Here is a 22,014-nt window from a genome sequence, read left to right on the forward strand (position 1 = left end):
CTCGCGCGAGACTCCGCGAGACTTTGAATTAAATCTAGTTTTACAAACATGTCGGCTTGCTTGAAGTAAATAAACTTCTGGGTGCATGTTTGAGTCGCCATCTGACGCTGTCTGTGGCTTTGAGGGATGTAAACAGCCTAAACAGCAGAACTTGCATCCACTCCCATTCATTGCTGCCGTGGCGATGCGGGGACAGACACAACTACCGCAAAACAGGAGCAATTAAACTGAAAATCTTCAGATTCCTTCTTTTAGACCTAAAATGATAGGAAAATACACCCCCGAGTTGAATTCGCCTGGAATTGTCCAGTTAAGTGAAGCCAGATAACTGAAAGATACCCTCAGTATGTTGAACCTGCTTCATAGCCCCTGGTCACTTAATGGTTACAACCATGAACTAACATGTGTCTGTCTGTCTCTGTGGTCAATCCTGTTGTCAGTCATCATATATAATCACGGTGTCCCTCTGCTCTCCACATGACAGAACCACCTGATGCTGTGAGCGTCACCTGGGACTGAACACACACACACAACTACACACACACACATACACACACACACACACACCGACTGTATACACACACAACATACAACATGGCATCAGACCCGCCCATCTTGACGGAGCAGGAGGAGCTGCAGCGGAGAGCCAATCAGGTCACTGATGAGGTAAGAGGGTTTTTCGAAACAGCTTCTTTTACAGTAGATCAATGTAGTAATTGTTGTGTTTATTGTTGTGATCATTGTAGTAGTGTTGTGTAAATAATCACTAGAGTAAAGTTACCACATGAGTTTAGTTTGGAAAATATTCTGAGGATGAGGCCATCTTGAATCAACTCTTAACCAATCAGAACACTCAAATCAAATCCACTTCTAAGTACAGTATTGGTGATTGTCCTCATCTGCCGCTAGTTTTCTGATTAGTTGTCTTCCTGTTGCCAGATGTTTCAGACCTCACTGAGCTGAGTCTGCTGCTGTGATTCTGGCTCAGTGTTACCAGATGACTGAGAGCGATGCCTTGTCTTTGCTCCCAGACAACCTCCTTATGTTTGACCAGTTGTTTAAATTCAGTTAACAAAGATTTAGAGTAAAACTGAAAAGTCTGATTTGCATTTTAACTCATTGAGTGCCAACCACGTAATTTCTCGTTATTCGTTCCCATGCGTTGAGTGCCAAAAACGAGATTTTTCGTTTTTTGCTTTTTTTTTAAATTATGAAAATAGACACTTTAATGCACATTATATGTAAATTTGGGGACTCTACGACGAGGAGAACTGAAATAGATGACGATCAAAGTCACATGACAGCTCATGATCTGGAAGTTTTTATCATAACTCGGCTTCTGCAAACGAGTTCTGCATGCAGATGCAGCAGCTGCTCTGCTCTCACCCGCGAGGCTGCAGCAGCTCGGAGCAGAAACAGGAAGCTCTCAGCCGACTGTCCCGCCCGGTCTTCACCTCGAGCAACACCGTGTCCTCCCCAACGTCCTCCCGCGGTAAAATCTGATGGTCTCTGGGCCAAAGCAGACCGGCATCACCGACCCGAACCACAGAAGGACCGCGACCACCGGCGGGACCGGTCTTCCCGAGCCGCGGTGGCCGACTGACCCTCACGCTCCGCGGGGAGAAGCTGTGACACGGCACGGTGCGTCTGTGTTATTGTTGTTTAGTGGCGCCCCCCCCGCCCCCGCTGGTGGTTTTGTGAATAGAACAACCAGTGTTGTATATATTTATCTTATACGAGCCCTTTGATCCAGAAATGCGAGTGTCAGAAGAGCGACAGACACAAACAGCGCACCTTTCATAAAAGACGCTCTATCTCCTTTTCTAGAAAAAAAGGAGGGATTTTGGTGAAACCCAGCCATGTTTAGCTTGACTTTTCTCAGGAACAGAGGCACGTAGAAACAAACGGTTTGTGGTCATTTGAAGCATAAAGTTAAACCTTTCAATTGAGCTACAGTATGTGTTGGTGGCAATAATATAGAATACACTATGGCTCTACATAAAAAGTCAAAAATGGTCTAAATTGCCGGTACACTTGACTAAAACTTTGGAAAGGAGCGCGGCACTCAATGAGTTAAATGGCTGAAATTCATATTAATCAAAACTGTGATTAATTCATTATCTGGGAATTTGATGGATGACTTTAGTATTAGTCTGGGTTGTATGTGTGGATTACAAAAAAAAAGAAGACAAACTTTTACGAAATCTTGTTAAGTGTTTACATTTCGGGCAAAGTACTTCCAATTCAGTTAGGCCCATTGGAATATAGCTATTTTTAGAGTGGCGGAGCAGAGCCGTGAGCTGCTCAGAGCTACACTACGGAGGCTAATGGGATTTCTTAGTTTCCCTCATCAAACTCATCGAATACACAATCCAACAACTCCACAACGCTCTGGTGGACAAGTTGTGACCTGCACATTCACCACGCTATGAGATAATAACACAATGTTACCAGACAGAGTTGTTTTAGAGGGAAATTCATACAACCGCCTTCAGGGACAGTTTTTCATCAAGCCGTCTCTTTATTTCCCTCTAAAACAACTCTGTCTGGTAACGTTGTGTTATTATCTCATAGTGTGGTGAATGTGCAGGTCACAACTTGTCCACCAGAGCGTTGTGGAGTTGTTGGATTGTGTATTTGAATGAGTTTGATGAGGGAAACCAAGAAATCCCATAATGAGCCTCCGTAGCGTAGCTCTGAGCAGCTCGCGGCTCTGCTCCACCGTTCTAAAAATAGCTTGCACCGACAATTAAAGGTAACGAACCTACTGCTATGACTATAGGGATTATTATGGCAATGGGCCAATTTGCCAAAATGTTGAACTATCCCTTTAACATGGTTCTTACTGCAGTGTGTCTGATTTCTGGTTGCTGGTGCTCACTGCCGCCGTTCACATATTTTTCAGACCTGCTGGGTTCTTAGCAGTTTCCATTGACCTCTCTCTCCTGCTCTTTGTACTCGGTGTGTTGGTGTGTGTTTTCCTCTTTCTCTCCCTGCCAACACAGCGCACACTACATTCTAACGTGTGGACCCTCTTCCAGCAGCACGCCTCTAGCCTCTAGCCTAACAACAAGACAAGACCATCACTACAATACAGTAGCTGCATGTCTCCTCAGGGAGGTTTACGGAGCACACACCATGTTTCCATCTCCACTTCCCCTGGAAACAGTGAAAGTGTGTGTGTGTGTGTGTGTGTGTGTGTGTGTGTGTGTGTGTGTGTGTGTGTGTGTGTGTGTGTGTGTGTGTGTGTGTGTGTGTGTGTGTGTGTGTGTGTGCAGCACAGAAAAACCTCAGGCAGAGCAGTGAGTGACAAATGTTTTGACCAAAAGAAAAGATTCCAGATAACCAAGCTGACACACACAGAGGCAGGATCAGTGTTACTGCGGTGCCACAGACAGCATCTGCCCCCAAGGGAGTGAGTGTCCCTTTAAGGGCACCTGTTCACCTGGTTGCCATAGGGACAACTGGTCTCCCAGGTGCAGTTGTCTGCAAGAGGAACATAAGGCATGGATGTGCCAGACACACACACACACACACACACACACACACTCCCAAGTGTTTAAAGGTTACTACAGGTCAAAGCAATTTGTGACCTCATCATCCTCAGTGGGGAAGTCCCTAGGAACTGATATGACATTTACATGGCACACACACACACACACACACACACACACACACACACACACACACACACACACACACACAAAGGTCATCATACCCGACTTTACGTTCAGGAAACGATTGGTTAAAGGCGCAATCTACATATTGACTATAAACTACCTTTTTGCACCGTTCACCTCCCTATGTCGGCCTAATTTGACCTCCACATTGACCTAAATGCATTTTCTTGAATTCTATTGGTCTCACAGGTATCACCAACAGAATGGGCACCCAAAAGTTAGTGGGAAATGACACCTTAAGTGTTTTTCTAAAGTGTTTGGTTCCAGCGATAGGCATTTTTGAATATTATTTGCGGCCATCTTGGATTTGACCTCTCCCGGGCCCCAGAGGTCAAATCTGACTTCCCTCCAGATCTGAAAATAAACCTCATGGTATAAACTAACTATGGTAGAAGTTTCATGTTTCTTTCAAAAAGTGCACAATTCCCCTTTTTTGAGGGCTTAACCGCTGTACTAATAAAGCTGTATATAATAACCAAGAGTTGTATGTCAAAACTGCATTAATATTTATGAACATGAATGATGTAAAAAAAAGTTTGTGAACAGTGTTTAATTTTTTGTCTATTTTGTATATTTCTGTCTATTCAATCATTTATTCATCATTACTTCAGTTCATCTGAAACAGTATTGTATTTTGCTCTTTGTGTTTTTCAGTCTCTGGATAGCACGAGGCGGATGATGCAGCTTGTTGAGGAGGTAGCTACTCACACACACACACATACACACACACCTGAAATGACCAAATAAAAACATGAACATTGTGAGAGTCAGAGAGAGCACAAAGTGAATCATGAAGTTGATTATCATGTTAGTGTCATCAGCTCTACATTATCCTCCTCCACTGATGTTCCCACCAGAGGAAATACCCAAACAGTCTCATTTAATGTGAATGTTAATGTGATTATGGCTGATGCTGGGATGTGATGAACTTAAAGTGAATTTGGGCTTGGACATGATGAGAACAATGTGTGTGAGAGCAGAGACAGAAGCAGCAGGAGGGGATGCACACCGTAAATCAACTTGCAAAGCAAATATTCACGTTTCCTTTTCATTCATGATCCTCACACACACTCTCACTTTTAATGACAGATTCTAGATTATTTGAGTCGCCCCTTACATGTTTGACCAGATAGTTCAACATTTTGGCAAATTGGCCCATTGCCATAGTCCCTATAGCTTTAGGAGTAGGTCTGTTACCTTTAATTGTGGGTGCAAGCTATTTTTAGAATGGCGGAGCAGAGCCGTGAGCTGCTCAGAGGCTCATGGGATTTCTTGGTTTCCCTCATCAAACTCATCAAATACACAATCCAACAACTCCAAAACGCTCTGGTGGACAAGTTGTGACCTGCACATTCACCACGCTATGAGATCATAATGGAAAGTTACGAGACAGAGTTGTTTTTGAGGGAAATACAGAGACTGCTTGCTGAAAAACTGCCCCCAACAGCAGTTTTGTATGAATTTCCCTCTAAAACAACTCTGTGTGGTAATGTTGTGTTATTATCTCATAGCGTGGTGAATGTGCAGGTCACAACTTGTCCACCAGAGCATTTTGGAGTTGTTGGATTGTGTATTTGATGAGTTTGATGAGGGAAACCAAGAACTCCCATTAGCCTCTGTAGCGTAGCTCTGAGCAGCTCACGGCTCTGCTCCACCGTTCTAAAAACAGCTTGCACCGACAATTAAAGATAACAAACCTACTGCTATGACTATGGATTATGGCAATTTGCCAAAATGTTGAACTATCCCTTTAAAAATAAAACAGCAAATTTACTGGTTGCACATGTGCAAGTAGATGAACATTTTACTTGCACTGTCTCAAATTCTGCAGGCATGAGCAGGAAGAGTTGTGTGGTGTTTTACTACATATGTATACGTGTGTTATCGACACTATCTGCAGCTTCTGTCTTCAAGATGCTTTGAAATGATGCATCATCATCATGGTCATAATGTGTTTCTGTATGCTCCATCCTCCAGAGTAAAGAGGCTGGGATCATATCTTTGGTTATGCTGGATGAACAAGGAGGTAATTAGTTCTACTCTATTTATCTTCTCATTTCTGTTCCTGTCCTCCAACAGTCAGGAGGTCAGACCAATACAAGCACCAATACAAAAAGACAACAAGTGTGGATTACAACATTAGGCTATATCATTATATTTTAGTTTGAAGTAAAATGTCTTTGCTTGGAGCAACATTATGTTACCTACAGGATTTTACATTACTACCTGACGGACTAGAGACACTGTCCCACTGGTCACAGAACAGCTAAGATCCACTAACAGGTATCAGGTTTTTTTGTTAGCTACCTAATTTGAGAATTTGTCAGTCAGTACGTTTACATGACACTTGAAAAAACGGATTATGGCCTTAAAAGACAATCCCGGGCAAAGTCAACTCAGGGCTGTATTTTCCTAACATTTCAGGAGCCATCTGACGCTATCTGTGGAAAAAAATTGCGGCTTTGAGGGATGGAAACAGCCTAAGCAGCGGAACTTGCATCCGCTCCCATTCATTGCTGCCGTGGCGATGCGGGGACAGACACAACTACCGCAAAACAGGAGCAATTAAACTGAAAATCTTCAGATTCCTTCTTTTAGACCTAAAATGTTAGGAAAATACAGCCCCAACAGTTGAATTTGCCCAGAATTGTCCTTTAATCCAACTATAACTGGACAACTGAAGTGCATGTAAACGCATTAGTCCGACTAATATCAGAATTCTCCAACTCCGATTAAGACACCCAGATAATGCGATTGGAAACCGGTTTTCCTCAGCATGTATTCGCCTTAATCTGACTGAAACTGGACAATGCATGTGTGCATGCTCCACAGCAGTACCTAAAGATGACACAAAGTGGAGCAGAGAAGCAGCCCGAACTAGGCCAAGGATGTGTTATATCTAAAAGAAAAAGAGAGAGAGAAGGAGAAGGGAAGCCCGTTGACCATCATTCAGAGATCAGTCAGAAAGGGAAGTGGGAGAGTGGAGAAGGGGCCAACTGCCTTTTATTATTGGGCATTTAAAAAACCTGCGTTTACTATTTTTCCAGTGGGCGGATTGTGTTCACAGCCCTGATGACTGATATGATGGGAGCCATTGTTTTAAACTATGAAGATGTGTTTGGACTCTCAGATTTAAAGGGATAGTAGCATTTTTTTTTAAAGTGGGGTTGTATGATCTACAAATAGCCCCTAAGTACTTTAGCCTATTTTCGCGGCCTAAAAGAGGTTTTACCTGAAAAAAAATACACAGTTCTATTGTTCGCTATAATATAATTTTTTCCAGCCCCTCAAAGTGCAGGAAAAACACAGTTTTTATTTGGACCTAACCAACTCACGTATCCCTCCGCCCAGGGTTAGCGCCCGCCGATCAGCAGTTGGTTAGGTCCAAATAAAAACTGTGTTTTTCCTGCTAAGGGGCTGGAAAAAATTATATTATAGCGAACAATGGAACTGTGTATTTTTTTTCAGGTAAAACCTCTTTTAGGCCGTGAAAATAGGCCGTTTCTTTGGGTCCATTCACAACACTGTATGTTGTAAATCTCTGGGCAGGGCTATTATGGGCTGGCGTTGCTAACGGGAGGAGTGCAGAGAGTCTTCTACTGCAATTAAAGTACTTAGGGGCTATTTGTAGATCAACCCAACTTTTAAAAAAATGCTACTATCCCTTTAAGCTTAGAGTTGGGTTGAGGTGTCATGGTAGTCAGGTGGCTCAGCTTAAACCACCTGTCTGTACACTGTTTCTTCTCTGCTACTGTTACACCATAAAACTCCTGTTCCTAACAGAGCAGTTGGAGCGTATTGAGGAAGGCATGGACATTATCAACAGGGACATGAGAGAGGCAGAGAAGAACCTGACCGACATGGCCCAGTGCTGTGGTCTGTGTGCCTGGCCTATCAGGAAGTAGGTCTGGTTCCCAGGGTCTCTGCACCGTCACCAAACTCACCTTGTGCCCACTTCCATTAAATTAGCCTAAAGTCTAAAGGCTTTTTACATGCAACAACACCAGCACACCTCCTCCTGCATCCCTTCATCCAACCATCAGTTGTCCATGCTAGCTTATCAACATGGAAGAGACTTGGAATTTCCACAAGACACGTTAAAGGGATAGTTCACCCAAAATTCAAATTTCACTCATTATCTACTCACCCTCATGTCGACTAAGAGCTGTGAGAATTTTCAGAGTCCTCCGTGGCTTCTCTGAGTTACGGGGGGGGGGGGGGGGGGGGGGGTCCGCGCAGCAGCATTTGTCCATATAATTGATTGAAATTATTTATTCAGTCGCATCACACAATAACCTTATCGACACAAAACATTATCGACAAAATAGTGACTGAAAAGGCACAGGCAGAAGCATGATGCTTATATTAATGCCTGTCCTACATACCAAATTAAGCTACCCAGCATTTTTACCATATAAAACATAAAACACAAACATAAAACAACAACTAACAAACAAACAAGCTAATGAACAAACTAAACTAAACCAGAGGAAAAAAACAAACAAACAAAAAAACCGAACCAATAAGGTTACCAGTATTTAAATATATTGTAGTAGATACATTTTTAAATAGCAGAGAAAAAAACAAACAAAAAACAAACAAACAAAACAAAACAAAACAAAATAAAGCTACCCAACATTGTTACAATATGAAAAACAAACAAACAAGCAAGAAAACAAACAAACATAAAAGCAAAACTAAACCAGAAAAGGTTACCAGTATTTAAATATACAGTGGTAAATCCATTTTTAAATATCAGAAAAAAAACAAAAAAAAAACAACAAAAACAAATAAACATTAACATTTGTAGCCTTCAAAAATTGCCCTGCATACCCTTTTTTTGTAAACCAAAAATGAACTGCACATTCGTAAGTCCAGGTTAGCATCATTCCATAATTTAACTTCCACAACAGATATACATCTCCTTTTAGTCTCCTTTCTAGCTTTTTGTACAACAAATTTACAAACATCACGCAAATTATATTTTGACTCATGTATTGAGAAAAACCTTTGTACAGACAGGGAGTAACTTTAATTTAGCTTTATACATTATTTGCATTATTTTATAATAAACCAAATCATTAAATTTCATAACATGGGATTTTATAAACAATGGATTTGTATGTTCATAGTAACCAACCTTATTTATAATACGTATGGCTCGTTTTTGTAGGAGGACTATAGCATTTACTGTTGTCTTATACGTCGAGCCCCACACTCCCACACAATATGATATATAAGGAAGTATAAGTGAACAATAAATTAAACGTAGTGCCTTATGATTTAATATATTTCTGGATTTATACAGGATTGCTATTGACTTTGCAATCTTTCCTTTTATATATCTAGTATGTTGTTTCCATGTTAATTTATGATCAATAACAACCCCTAAGAATTTTATATCAGATACTCTTTCAATTTCAGCATCACATATTTTTAATGTAATATCCCCATAAATTTCTTTTCGGTTTCCAAAAACCATAAATTTTGTTTTTTTAATGTTAAGTGACAATCTATTGACGTCAAACCAAGTTTTAAGAATTTTTAATTCCCTTTCAATAGAGGACAGAAGTTCCTTTAAATTTTTTCCAGAACAATACATATTTGTATCATCTGCAAAAATGACAAATTTTAACAGTTCAGTAACATTACAAATATCATTAATATAGAGTAAAAAAAGTTTTGGACCAATCACAGATCCCTGAGGTATGCCACAGGTGACCTTCCTGAATTGTGACGTAGTATTATTGATTTGTACACATTGCTGTCTATTTTCCAAGTAGCTCTTAAGCCAAGAATAAGCCACACCTCTAATCCCATACTTCTCCAGTTTTCTTAATAATATGCTATAATCTATAGTGTCAAATGCCTTCTGTAAATCAATATAAATACCAACTGAATATTCGTCATTTTCAATTGCCTTTGCTATTTCTTCTACCATCTCCACTACTGCATATTCTGTAGTTCTATTCTGCCTGAAACCATATTGATGTTCACTCAATATTTTATATTTGTCAATAAAAAAATCCATTTGTTTAGCAAATAATTTCTCTAATATTTTTGAAAATTGGGGAAGAAGGGACACTGGTCTATAGTTATCAATGCAATGCTTATCTCCATGTTTGAATACTGGTATAACCTTCGCTGTTTTCATATTATTTGGAAAAACACCCTTTTGGAAGGACAGATTGCATATATAGGTCAGAGGGCTTACAATTTGGCCAATGACTTCTTTAACAATTACCATGTCAATGGAATTTATATCAGTTGATGATTTATTTTTTAATTTTCTTACAATCTCAATTACATCAGTTTCATCGATTCCATGAAGGAACATAGTATTGTTGTTACCCTTAATGAGATTATCAAACATATTTTGTTTATCCTTAGACACAGTAATTTTACTGGCCAAGTTACAACCAACACCCACAAAGTAATTATTGAACTCTTCAGCAATGTTATTCGAACTATCCATTATATCACCTGAGCCATTCAGATAATAACTTGGGTATTCTGATTTGTTATGTCTATTTCGAATAATATGGTTAATTACTTTCCAAGTCTTTTGAATGTTGTTTTTACTGTCCTCTAATAATTTGTTGTAATATTCCATCTTCTGTCTTCTCATGACAGTAGTCAGTGTATTCTTATATAACTTGTACTTTTTCTCACTTTCAGTGGTTTTTAATTGTAAAAATTTCTTATATAAAGCATTTTTCTTTTTACACGCTTTTTGTAGGCTCTTAGTCATCCAGGGTTTCTCTTTATATTTTCCCTTCACCCAGCACTTTCTAATAGGACAATGTTTGTTGTATAACTCTGAGAATATAAACAAAAATGAATCATAGGCCTGAGTAGGATCCTCAACATACACCTCATTCCAATTGCAGTGTGTTAAGTCCATCTTTAAAGCCTCAATTCTTTCTCGGGTCCTTATTCTTACCAATTTACAAGTATGTTCACTCACACCAACAGAAGATCTAACCTTTAAACTGTGCAGAACCACAAATATGGGAAAATGATCACTAATATCACTTAAAATTATACCACTTTTTACTGGGCCATGCACATTTGTAAAAATATTATCAATGAGTGTAGCACTTTCTTTGGTTATCCGAGAAGGTTTGTTAATGAGTGGCCTTAAATCAAAACTAAACATTGTGTTACAAAAATCATTTGTTGGTTTATGTTCATTCCATTTCAAAAGATCAATATTAAAGTCTCCACAAACAAAAAAAGATTTTTTGTCACAAAATTTTCCAAAAATATCAACTATGGTATTCATAAACTGATCCATACAAGAACCAGGCGTTCTATATACACAACTCAAAAAAATACTCTTGAATTTAGCACTCTGTATTTCAATTGTCAAACTTTCCATGACTTCGTCAATAATTGTGGTATCAATTACCTTACATTGGAAATCTTTCTGTACAAAAAAAGCAACTCCACCACCGGTTTTATTTATCCGGTTTACACAGAAAATATCATAACCTTCTAACACAAAGTCAGCACCTTTTTCCTCTGTTATCCAAGTCTCGCTTATAGCAATCACATGAAATTTATGTTTAAGTGTTTCCAAATACTCTTTAATTTCTTCAAAATGTGCATACAGACTTCTGCTGTTAAAATGTATTACTGAGAAACCCTCCAAATTAACATTTTCAAACGGATTCTCTGAGTAATATTCAGAAGTTAAATTATAATCATCATAGAGATTTTCCTCAGGATCAATATTGTTCTCAAAACTAAATGGTTTATGTTCAGTTAGACTGAAAAAACTTAGCTCCTCATTTACATTTTTAACTTGGGAGTTTTCATTCCCAAGGAGAGCGCTACCCTCATCTTCCTCAACAGAAAAATGAGAATCTTCAGTTGTCATTCAACAAAAAAGTAATTGCAAATTAAAGCAAAGCCATGCTCCTCAAACAGCTTCCAAACATTTTGACAAACATGATCAACTATAATCATCAAGCTCTCTCAGATTTCGTATCACATGCACCTTGGCTTGTTCAGGTGGACCATTTAGCCTTACAAACACTTTTCCATTCCTTGACCATGTGGATTGGATTTTGTTCTGCTTCCTAAGGAGACGGCAATTTCTGCCAATAATGGTTGTCAATGGATACCAACTGTCTTCGTAACAAAAAGACACACCAAAAAACATCCAAATACCTCCATAGTGCTCGTCTATAATGTCCCTCTTGTATTGAAGCCCCGACATGAGAAATTGTTCCGCTGGTCAGTGCAAGACACAGGAAGAGCAGTGAACTGAGACACTGGGAGCTTCCGCTACAAACAAGCTTAAAATATAGATTTATTTAATTTTTTTTCGTTAGAATTTCTCATGTCGGGGCTTCAATACAAGAGGGACATTACAGACGAGCAGTATGGAGGTATTTGGATGTTTTTTGGTGTGTCTTTTTGGACGAAGGAAGTTGGTATCCATTGACAACCATTATATGGACAAATACTGCTACGCGGAGCCCCCCCCCGTAACTCAGAGAAGCCACGGAGGACTCTGAAACTTCTCACAGCTCTTAGTCGACATGAGGGTGTGTAGATAATGAGTGAAATTTGAATTTTGGGTGAACTATCCCTTTAACAAGGACAAAATTAGTCATTGTGGGTGGCAAACAGCTTAAAAAATGCTTCTTTCCTGCACAGTGTTTATTGGCGTCCCTGTCCTCCACACTGATCACTCCAAATCACATGTACATACAGTGCATACAGAAAGTATTCTGAGACTTCTGGAGCTTCCTCCCATCTCTGGAGCTCAGTCAGAGTGGCTCTCTCTGACGGCTGCAGCTCTAACAAGAGTCCTGGTTGACCCCAAGGCTTTTTACTAGTTTTGTCCAGATCTGTGCTTTGCTACAGTTCAGTTTGACCTCATGGATCTCATTTAGCATTTAGCATTTAGCTGAGATATGCAAATGAATTAACTTTATTGATCCCGAAGGAAATTCTCGGTGCCAGCAGCTCATGCATACATACTGTACATTCTAAACGACATAACAATAGATAGATAGAATACCAATAAATACACACAATAAATAAAAGTACATGCTAAGGCTGTGACACACCTGCCTAAGTAAGAGCAGTAAGGTCTTATTTAGACACGTCCAAACTATTTCATTCAACACAGCTGGACTCAAATGAAGGTGTAGAACCATCTCAAAGATGAGTAAAAGGAACTGACGGCGCCTGAACGACCTACATGAGTGTAACAGCAAAGGGTGTGAAACTATATTCACAAGATATTTCAGTTTTTCTTTTTTAATTAAAGCAGAAGTAAGCGATCCGGTGGTTTTGTCTAACTTCCTGTCAGCAGATGGAGTTAGCAGTCCCCGCCCTCGTCCCTACGTCACCACATTCAGGCGCATCCCTTGGCTGCACACACAGAGAGGACCGCCCCTTTATGCCGTTCTCTCTCCTCATTGGATAAAGGTTGTAGGATACAAGGAAAGTTTTCTCCTGGGCTCAGAGCAGAGCAGAGTGACTGACAGACCCGTGTTTCAGACCAAACACTCTATAGAAGTGATTGCTGTCGGAAGATACAACTATTTAAGACTTATATTAAAGCAGATATCAGTGGAATGTTTTTGTTAATATAAGTCCTAAATAGTCCTATTTTCCGTCAGCAATCACTTACATGAGGTATTTCAGCCTAAACACGAGTCTCTCCGTCACTCTGCTCTGCTGTAACCCGAGGAGAAAATTTTCCTTGTGGGATACAAGTGTTATCCAATGAGGAGAGAGAACGGCATGAAGGGCTGTGTGTGCAGCCAAGGGATGCGCGTGAATGTGGTGACGTAGCACGAGGACCAATTGATGCCTGACAAGGGCGGGGGCTGCTAACTCATGGTGCGTTCAAAGAAACTCGTACTTTGTGTTTTTCCTTCCTGTGAAGTCATACCAGTTCGATCTGGTACGAGTTCACGGGTCGGAAGTTACGAGTGGCCGTTATAGGGAACTTTCACAGACAACAGGATGGTAAAAACACGAGCTACGGGTTACCTGGAACGCTACCAAGTCGTAGTTGTGACTTGAAGCTGTAACTTACGGTTTCAAAAGCCTGCCTTGAACGCAGCATTAGCCGAAACGGCCGTGAAGCTGATATCTGCTTTAACACAAATATTCCGCTTACTTCTGCTTTAATTGACAAAAAAAATCTAAAATCTGGGTTTGTGCTGTCATTATGGGGTGGTGAGAGTAGATTGAAAATTAATTTAATTGATTTTAACATAAAGCTGCAACATAAAAAATGTTGAAAAATTAAAGGAGGGTCTGAATACTTTCCGTACACACTGTATGTAGGAAGTAAAACCAGCAATAAAGTGAGTGGAAAGTGATATTTATTGCTCAAGTGAAGTTACACATGAATACAATGAAGGATAAGAAGACATTTGAAGCCCATACATTGTTCTTCCTCAGGTCCAGAGTGGTTTCATACATTATAACCCTTACTCCAATTCACCCACAGACATAATGGAAGTGGGCATCAAGGCCAAAGCGCACATAGCCAGCACCGCACAGCACACCGCTTGGCACAAAGTAGCTCAGCTGGGATCAGTTTGCACCGGTTGATCACAGTTTGTTTAAAGTGAGGTCATTTCTAGTGTTTTGGTGGATCTCAGTTGCTGGTGGCTGGTTTTTCAGTTCAGCTCCAGTGGCTTGTAGGAGATAGTGATTTCATTTTTTGGTAACACTTTACAATAAGGGTCCCTTAATTAACATTAGTTAATACATTATTAAGCATTAATTAAGTGTTAACAAATATATTAACAATCATTATTATGTATTACTTAGGATTAGGAAACACATTAATTAATGTAGCCTATTAGTAAGCAGTTAATTAATGTTTACTACTCAAAGTTAGTTAATACATTTAAAAGTTGAATAATGTAATTAGTTATCATTATGTATGCATTACTCAGCATTAATTAACACATTAGTTTATATATGTATGCTTAATAATGTACTAACTAATGTTAATTAAGGGACCCTTATTGTAAAGTGTTACCCTTTTTTTTGTGATTTTGTTTTGACCTCCTCATCGACTTCCATTTGCCATCCTCTCTCTCCATTCTTTACCTCCTTTCCTTATGCATCCATCATTCCTTTATATCCTTCTTTCCCACCTCTTCTCTGCTTCCTGTCTTTCCCTTCATCTTTCTCCGTGTCAACCTTTGTACCCGTCTTCCTGCCTACTTCTCCATCCTCCTCCTCCTCCTCCTCCTCCTCCTCCTCCTCCTCCTCCTCCTCCCATAGAGCAGTTGGAGCGTATAGAGGAAGGCTTGGATCAGATCAACTCTGATATGAAGGAGGCTGAGAAAAACCTCACTGACCTGGGCAAGTGCTGTGGCCTCTGCTCCTGTGATAAGTAGGTGGTGGTTGTGTGTGTGTGTGCGTGTGTGTGTGTCTGTGTGTGTGTGAGGTAAGTACATGTATGAGCAGCTTGTTTTCTGTTGAAATAGGCACTTACAAGTATGAAAACGTACATCTAGCTAGAACTAATGCAGTCTAATGTGCCGGTCCTGCTATATTATATGCCTGTTATCTGGACTTATCTGGCTTCTGTTATTTTCATCTTCATCATCAACCTTTCTTATTTTCTTGGAGATACACTGAAGGTTGAGGTTAATTTAGAAAATAATGCAGAGATCACAATAGCAGACAGAAAACAAAGCAGTAAATCAGTTCGACTCATGGTTTCCCAGCAGCGGATAAAAAAAAATTAATAAATAAAACGACAAAGCACAAACCTATACTCATTAAAATTGGCATTCATCAGCCTAATAACTGCAAGGGATAAAATAATTTGAGTATTTTTATCATATTTATTTCCTGAATGAGGAAATGTATTTAAAAGGGTGCACACGTATACAGTAGTTACTGTATAGCTACTTGTTGTGAGAGCCAGTTTATACCAGTGTTTTTCAACCTTGGGGTCGGGACCCCACGTGGGGTCGCCTGGAATTTAAATGGGGTCGCCTGAAATGTCTCGTAATTGATAAAAAAAATTACTGATGAAAATATTTGTATTATTTTTATTAACTAATTAATCAACTTAACTATTTTTTTTTAATTATGATTAAAAACACCACACACAATCTTAAACAACTGTATCATATACTGTACTTTCACTTTCTTGAATATAAATCGAGTTCAAATAAAATGGCAAAGGCAATTTTCCACCATGGTGGACAATAATGATTTATTGTATTGTATTGTAAAATGCAGCATATTATTATTATTATTATTATTATTATTATTATTATTCATTCAATTTATATAGCGCTTTTCAATGACCCAAAGACGCTTTCATTCATACCACATTCACACCGGTATGAATATAAAAATATCTGAGCAAACTACATCCTCCAAAATGATCCTTCATTACTGTTCAGTTTGAAAACAAAGCCTGATGATAACCTTCATGAAGGAGGATTTGTTGCACAACTGTTGGATCGGGCTGCATTAGTTTTAAGCTGGTGCACGTTAACAAGTCCATTTCCACTATGACATTTGTTTGATTTGATTTTGTGGATCATGCACAATGAGAAAGACTTGATTACATTTGCTTCATCCATCCATCACCACAGCTTTCCTTTGTTGCTTGCTTGCTTTACTGTCATGATGTTTATTAGCTGCTTTGACATGGTTCTCCATCCGTACTCTAGAAACGGACAGCAGCTGTACCCATACTGAAAACATACCATAAACACATGACCTTACCGTTGACTTAAAGGGATAGTATCATTTTTTTTAAAGTGGGGTTGTATGATCTACAAATAGCCCCTAAGTACTTTAATTGCAGTAGAAGACTCTCTGCACTCCTCCCGTTAGCAACGCCAGCCCATAATAGCCCTGCCCAGAGATTTACAACATACAGACCCAAAGAAACGGCCTATTTTCACGGCCTAAAAGAGGTTTTACCTGAAAAAAAAATACACAGTTCCATTGTTCACTATAATATAATTTTTTCCAGCCCTTCAAAGTTCAGGAAAAACACAGTTTTTATTTGGACCTAACCAACTCACGTATCCCTCCCGCCCAGGGTTAGCGCCCGTCGATCAGCAGTTGGTTAGGTCCAAATAAAAACTGTGTTTTTCCTGCACTTTGAAGGGCTGGAAAAAAATATATTATAGCGAACAATGGAACTGTGTATTTTTTTTCAGGTAAAACCTCTTCTAGGCCGTGAAAATAGGCCGTTTCTTTGGGTCTGTTCACAACACTGTATGTTGTAAATCTCTGGGCAGGGCTATTATGGGCTGGCGTTGCTAACGGGAGGAGTGCAGAGAGTCTTCTACTGAATTAAAGTACTTAGGGGCTATTTGTAGATCATACAACCCCACTTTTAAAAAAAGGCTACTATCCCTTTAAGCTGTAAAAGTCCATGTGCTATAATGAAGCCTGCATTAGCAGCAGGACCAGTGTGGCTACAGCGAAGGTTCTTGTCCGTCACATTAAAAAAAGCTGAGGTGAATATGACAAGACGTTCATGAAGTGTTTCTCTCTGTCAGACTCAAGGCCTTTGAGGAGAGCGGGGCGTACAAGGCGGTTTGGGGCGGATCCTCGGGTCAGGACGGCGTCGTGTCCGACCAGCCGCCGCTGTCACGAGTCGTGGATGAGAGGGAGCAGATGATCATGAGTGGAGGATACATAAAGAGGTAATGAGCTGTGTTGTTGGAGGCAGCTGGGCGTTGTGTGAAGAGAGGCGTCGGCACGGCGAATGTGTGTTTGCTGACATCCAATACGGCCACTCATCAGTTCCATAGGCAGCTGCTCAAACACGGGACAACATCATAAAGAACAACCATAAAGACTGTGGATTTTTTCATTTATTATTTTTTATTAAAAACTTTGTTTCACATTACAAAAACAGTTTTTCATAGTAAAATGCAATTTATAAAGCACATCTATATTATAATACGCCAGAGGGAATTTATAAGTTTACAAAAAAATGTTCAAGTTTTCACATATATTGATAGTCTTAATCGCTTTCTGGTTGCTTGAAAATTTGATGGAGGTTATGTTTATTTGTTTATTATACAGATCCCCATTAGCTGCAGCAAAGCCACAGCTATTCTTCCTGGGGTCCAACAGTATCAAATATACAGTTGAAAACACAAAACATAAACATTATAAAAATTAAAAACAAAAAAACAAGTGAGCGATATGCTTCACCTAACAAAACAAAAACAGAGTAAGTGTTTACATTTCTTAACTGTGCTTCATTCCTTCTTTGTTATATTAATTGTTCACATTACCCACATTGCTTGAGCTCACCGCTAAGAGCAGTAAAGGATGGTTTTTTTTTAATGAACTTACATTTGTGAATATTTCCATTTATTTATTTATTTATTTAAAAGGGACAGTACACATTAATGAACATTCGTAGGCTACGTGTGCACAAATGTAAATGCGTCAGAGTTAGCAACTTGCTAATTTGCATCCGTAGTCCCTTGGCAGGTAACACACAAACAGACAGAAATGCACAAGAATTATACAGTGGTTCTGGTTCACAATCATATACACATTCATACCTATACATAAAGTGCATGTGATCTGTAAAGTGCCTGGTATAAAGTGCCAGTTTCTAAACTGCAAGTGCAAGTTTAAATAGGTAAAGTGCATGTCTTTATGTCTATGAAATTATGCCATTAAAATAATAAGGTTGATAATAAAAGTTATGTTGGCTTTTTCCTTGTTTTTTTTTTCAGGTCAGGGAGCCCAAACAGTAGTACATTCATCCAAAACAAAATAAAATCACCATCAACATTGATAGCAACAAAATTACAAATATCACTCCATAGTTTTTGCACAATAGGGCAGAGCCAAAACAAATGGGTCACAGTTTCAGCATGTACAGAACAGAAAGTACAATTCACATCAATGTCTTTTTAAAATCTTTTTTACAATGTGGTCATTGGATGGATAAAATCTATGAATAATCTTAAATGACATTTCTCTCACTTTATTAGTTAACAGGTATCGGTTGGGTAAAGAGCCAAATCTTCTTCCCTGACTGTGGATTCATGTGTTGCTGCTCTGTCTCAGGGTGACCAACGACGCCCGCGAAGACGAGATGGAGGAGAACCTGGCTCACGTGGGCAGCATCATGGGGAACCTGAGGAGCATGGCCCTGGACATGGGCAACGAGATCGACATGCACAACTCCGCCATCCAACGCATAGGGGGCAAGGTATTGATCTGCAACTACTGTACTGTCAGGTCTCAGGTGACTTTATTAAAGAGATAGTTCAACATTTTGGCAATCCCTATAGTCATAGCAGTAGGTTCGTTACCTTTAATTGTCGGTGCAAGCTATTTTTAGAACGGCGGAGCAGAGCCGTGAGCTGCTCAGAGCTACACTACGGAGGCTCATTATGGGATTTCTTGGTTTCCCTCATCAAACTCATCAAATACACAATCCAACAACTCCACAACGCTCTGGTGGACAAGTTGTGACCTGCACATTCACCACGCTATGAGATAATAACACGTTACCACACAGAGTTGTTTTAGAGGGAAATGCAGAGACTGCTTGATGAAAAACTGTCCCTGACGGGAACACACATCAGGAGTTTTGCATGAATTTACCTTGAAAAAAACTCTGTCTCATAACGTGGTGAATGTGCAGGTCACAACTTGTCCATCAGAGCGTTTTGGAGTTGTTGGATTGTGTATTCTTTGACCGGCGCAAGACAGACTCATGTTTTCATTCATCAAGAATTAAAGTCAGAGGTTGGAAGACGATCACATACCGTCTTAGTTCCCACCATAAACGGAGATTCGGCGGCGTTATTCTCATGACTCGTCGCAAAACCTAAAGTAAAGAAACGCTGGTCGGCTCGCCCAGCATTTCCACCACCACTAATAATAACAAAATAACCATAGAGACAAAACCATAGATTTATCTAAAATGGAGCCATTAACAAGTGGTAACGTAGATTCATCCACATTAACGTGAGACTTTTTTATAACCAAATAGAAACTCCTCGTTGTCCTCGTTGTTAAATAAATAAAATAAGTTAAAATACATAAATAATGAGCTAAGCCTCAGTAAAAGGAGTAAAAAAAAGTTCACTACAACTTATTTAAAAGACAAACAGCAGGAACAAAACTGTTTCTGTAGCATCTGGTCTTTGACCTGGGGACTCAGGAGTCTTTGCCTGATGGGGATGGGAGGCATCACTGGAGATAGAGCAGCTGAGTCGCTGCGTAGGCCCTCGCAGGCCTATGAACTGATGAAGCCTCTTGGATGAGAGGTGAAACGTCTTCCCAGACAAATAACCAAGTCCAGTTGCTTTCAACCTCCTTTGAGATACTATGACCTGGACAAATGAGAATATGCACAGGCTTATTGCGTAGGCCTAGTATACAATGACTGTCCACAAGTCACTTCATGCAAAGAAACAAATCCCACTGTACCTGCGTAGGGTCACAGGTGTGCCACAGGAACAATTATGTCACATTTAACAGTCACTCAAATCTACATTTCTACCGGCAAATCACTGGCTCTGTTCAGACTTTTACCATGGGTCTGATCACCAGTGGTGGTCAGCTTTAAGTCCAGGTAGAAACACACCTGAGATGTAATTGTAGTCACATCTGAGATCTGAAGAGTCAGAGTCACATTTAGTGATTAGTGGTGTGAGACACTTTGCTTTAGTATTGTCCTGCTACAAGAATCTGTCCATGTCCACCCCAAAACACTAACTTGAAATGAATGAATAAAGCTGTTTAGCACGATGATTCGCTCAGCTCCTCCACACCCTGTTCTCTCTCCCTGTTTCACACCCGAGAGCGCTGACAATGGACCCGTCTGTCAGACCGGCTCCACACAACAGGACTGTTTATTTGCGTAGGGAGTGGGGGAGTGCGATCCGGTCACAGGTGGTCAATGGAGATGCTACGGTACTTTGAAGCAGATGTGAACTGCTCTGAGCTGAACCACAACTTAGAGCAGAACACATGTTATCAGATCGCTGTCTAACTATAAAGACACATCTTTATGCCAGATCTGTTCAAAACTGTTCCTGGTTCAGTTAACTGTCGGATGAAAGCAGAGCTGTAGGTAGGTGGGCCATCATGACACATCCATTCGTAGACACAACACTGATAAACATGCAAACAAAAAACAACTGTTGAACCATTCACACCATTTTTTTGTTTCTTTTTTTTAAAAACATTTTACTTGATGCATGTGTTTGCCATCTGGGTGTGTAGTGATCAGAAGTGAGCAGCAGGGGCATCAGGTGTAGAAAACACTGTGTCAGGTCTCAGCTCTCATTCAGGAAGAATGAAGAGACTGAACAGCACTTAGTTGATCTGTTTTAGTGGTTTTGTATTGAGGGGGAGGATTTTTATATGAACCATTTGGGCCTCTTTTCCTCTCCCGACTGCACAATTACTTGCCTTTGTATTATTAAATATAATTCTTGTTTTTATCATTGTGCATATGAATAAAATAAAAATAAATAATAGAGAGAAAGAGGATGACAGGACAAGCTGTGACAGGGAATGACTGGAAGAAGCAAACTGATGGATGGAGTTCAGCACAGCAGCGGTCCATGGATTGAACTTCCTCTTGTGCTGACAAAGAAAAAGAACCACAGATCAGAGCAGTTCACACTTTTTATAAGAGCATGTGGTAGATTAATAGAAGATGCATAAAAACAGTGCAGCTAGATCCTCAAAACAACTAAAAGCAAGTTTTTATTTCCTTTTTTTTAACACTATCTCCTCCACTTCCACTTCCACATTTGCTCAGTCACTGCATTCAAGCAAAGTTGATGTTGATACAGCTCCGTTGGTTTTCGGTTTCTTCTCATTAACATCTGTTTCTTTTGTGTCGTCCCTCTGTCTGCAGGCCATTCTCAACGTGTCCCGCATCGACGCTGCCAACCAGAAAGCCAACAGTCTCATGAAACGATAGAAGAACTGAACTTCCTCCATTTTTTTTTTGTTCCTTCTTCAAACTTTCAATCACAACATATTTGCATGCTTCTGTCTCTTTTCTTTTTTTTTTTTTTTAAAGTTGTGTTTTCAGGATGACAACATCATCATATTACTATAACGCGCTGATATTCCTGTGTCCATTATTCCCAATCGTGAGGTCATAGTTTTGCTGTGATACTGGTATCATTCTGAAATATGTCATGAGATTGTTTTAACTTTTTTTTTTTTTTTTTTTTTGAGGATTTCACGACAAAGCCTTTGTGATTTAGATTTAGATCTGTTAGATCTCAAGAAGTGTAGTGAGTAGTGATGATCCCAGTGGAGAAACGGGGTCACTGCAGCAGCGTCTCCACCGACAGCAGCAGCA

General features: G+C 39.8%; 1 protein-coding gene across 1 annotated transcript; it reads left to right on the top strand.

Moving 5' to 3' along the window:
• Nucleotides 1-594: 594 nt before the first annotated feature.
• On the top strand, nucleotides 595-21,672 carry LOC310995935 (synaptosomal-associated protein 25; the record flags this gene model as incomplete). Its single annotated transcript, XM_083985150.1, has 7 exons — nucleotides 595-666; nucleotides 4,335-4,376; nucleotides 5,658-5,706; nucleotides 7,464-7,581; nucleotides 17,207-17,353; nucleotides 18,744-18,888; nucleotides 21,559-21,672. The coding sequence occupies 7 exons, from the start codon at nucleotides 595-597 to the stop codon at nucleotides 21,622-21,624; spliced, it is 639 nt and encodes a 212-aa protein (XP_083841276.1). The 3' UTR covers nucleotides 21,625-21,672.
• Between the last annotated feature and the right edge of the window lie 342 nt (nucleotides 21,673-22,014).

This window comes from Trachurus trachurus (genome assembly GCF_905171665.1).
Source record: "Trachurus trachurus genome assembly, chromosome: 13".
NCBI lineage: Eukaryota > Metazoa > Chordata > Actinopteri > Carangiformes > Carangidae > Trachurus > Trachurus trachurus.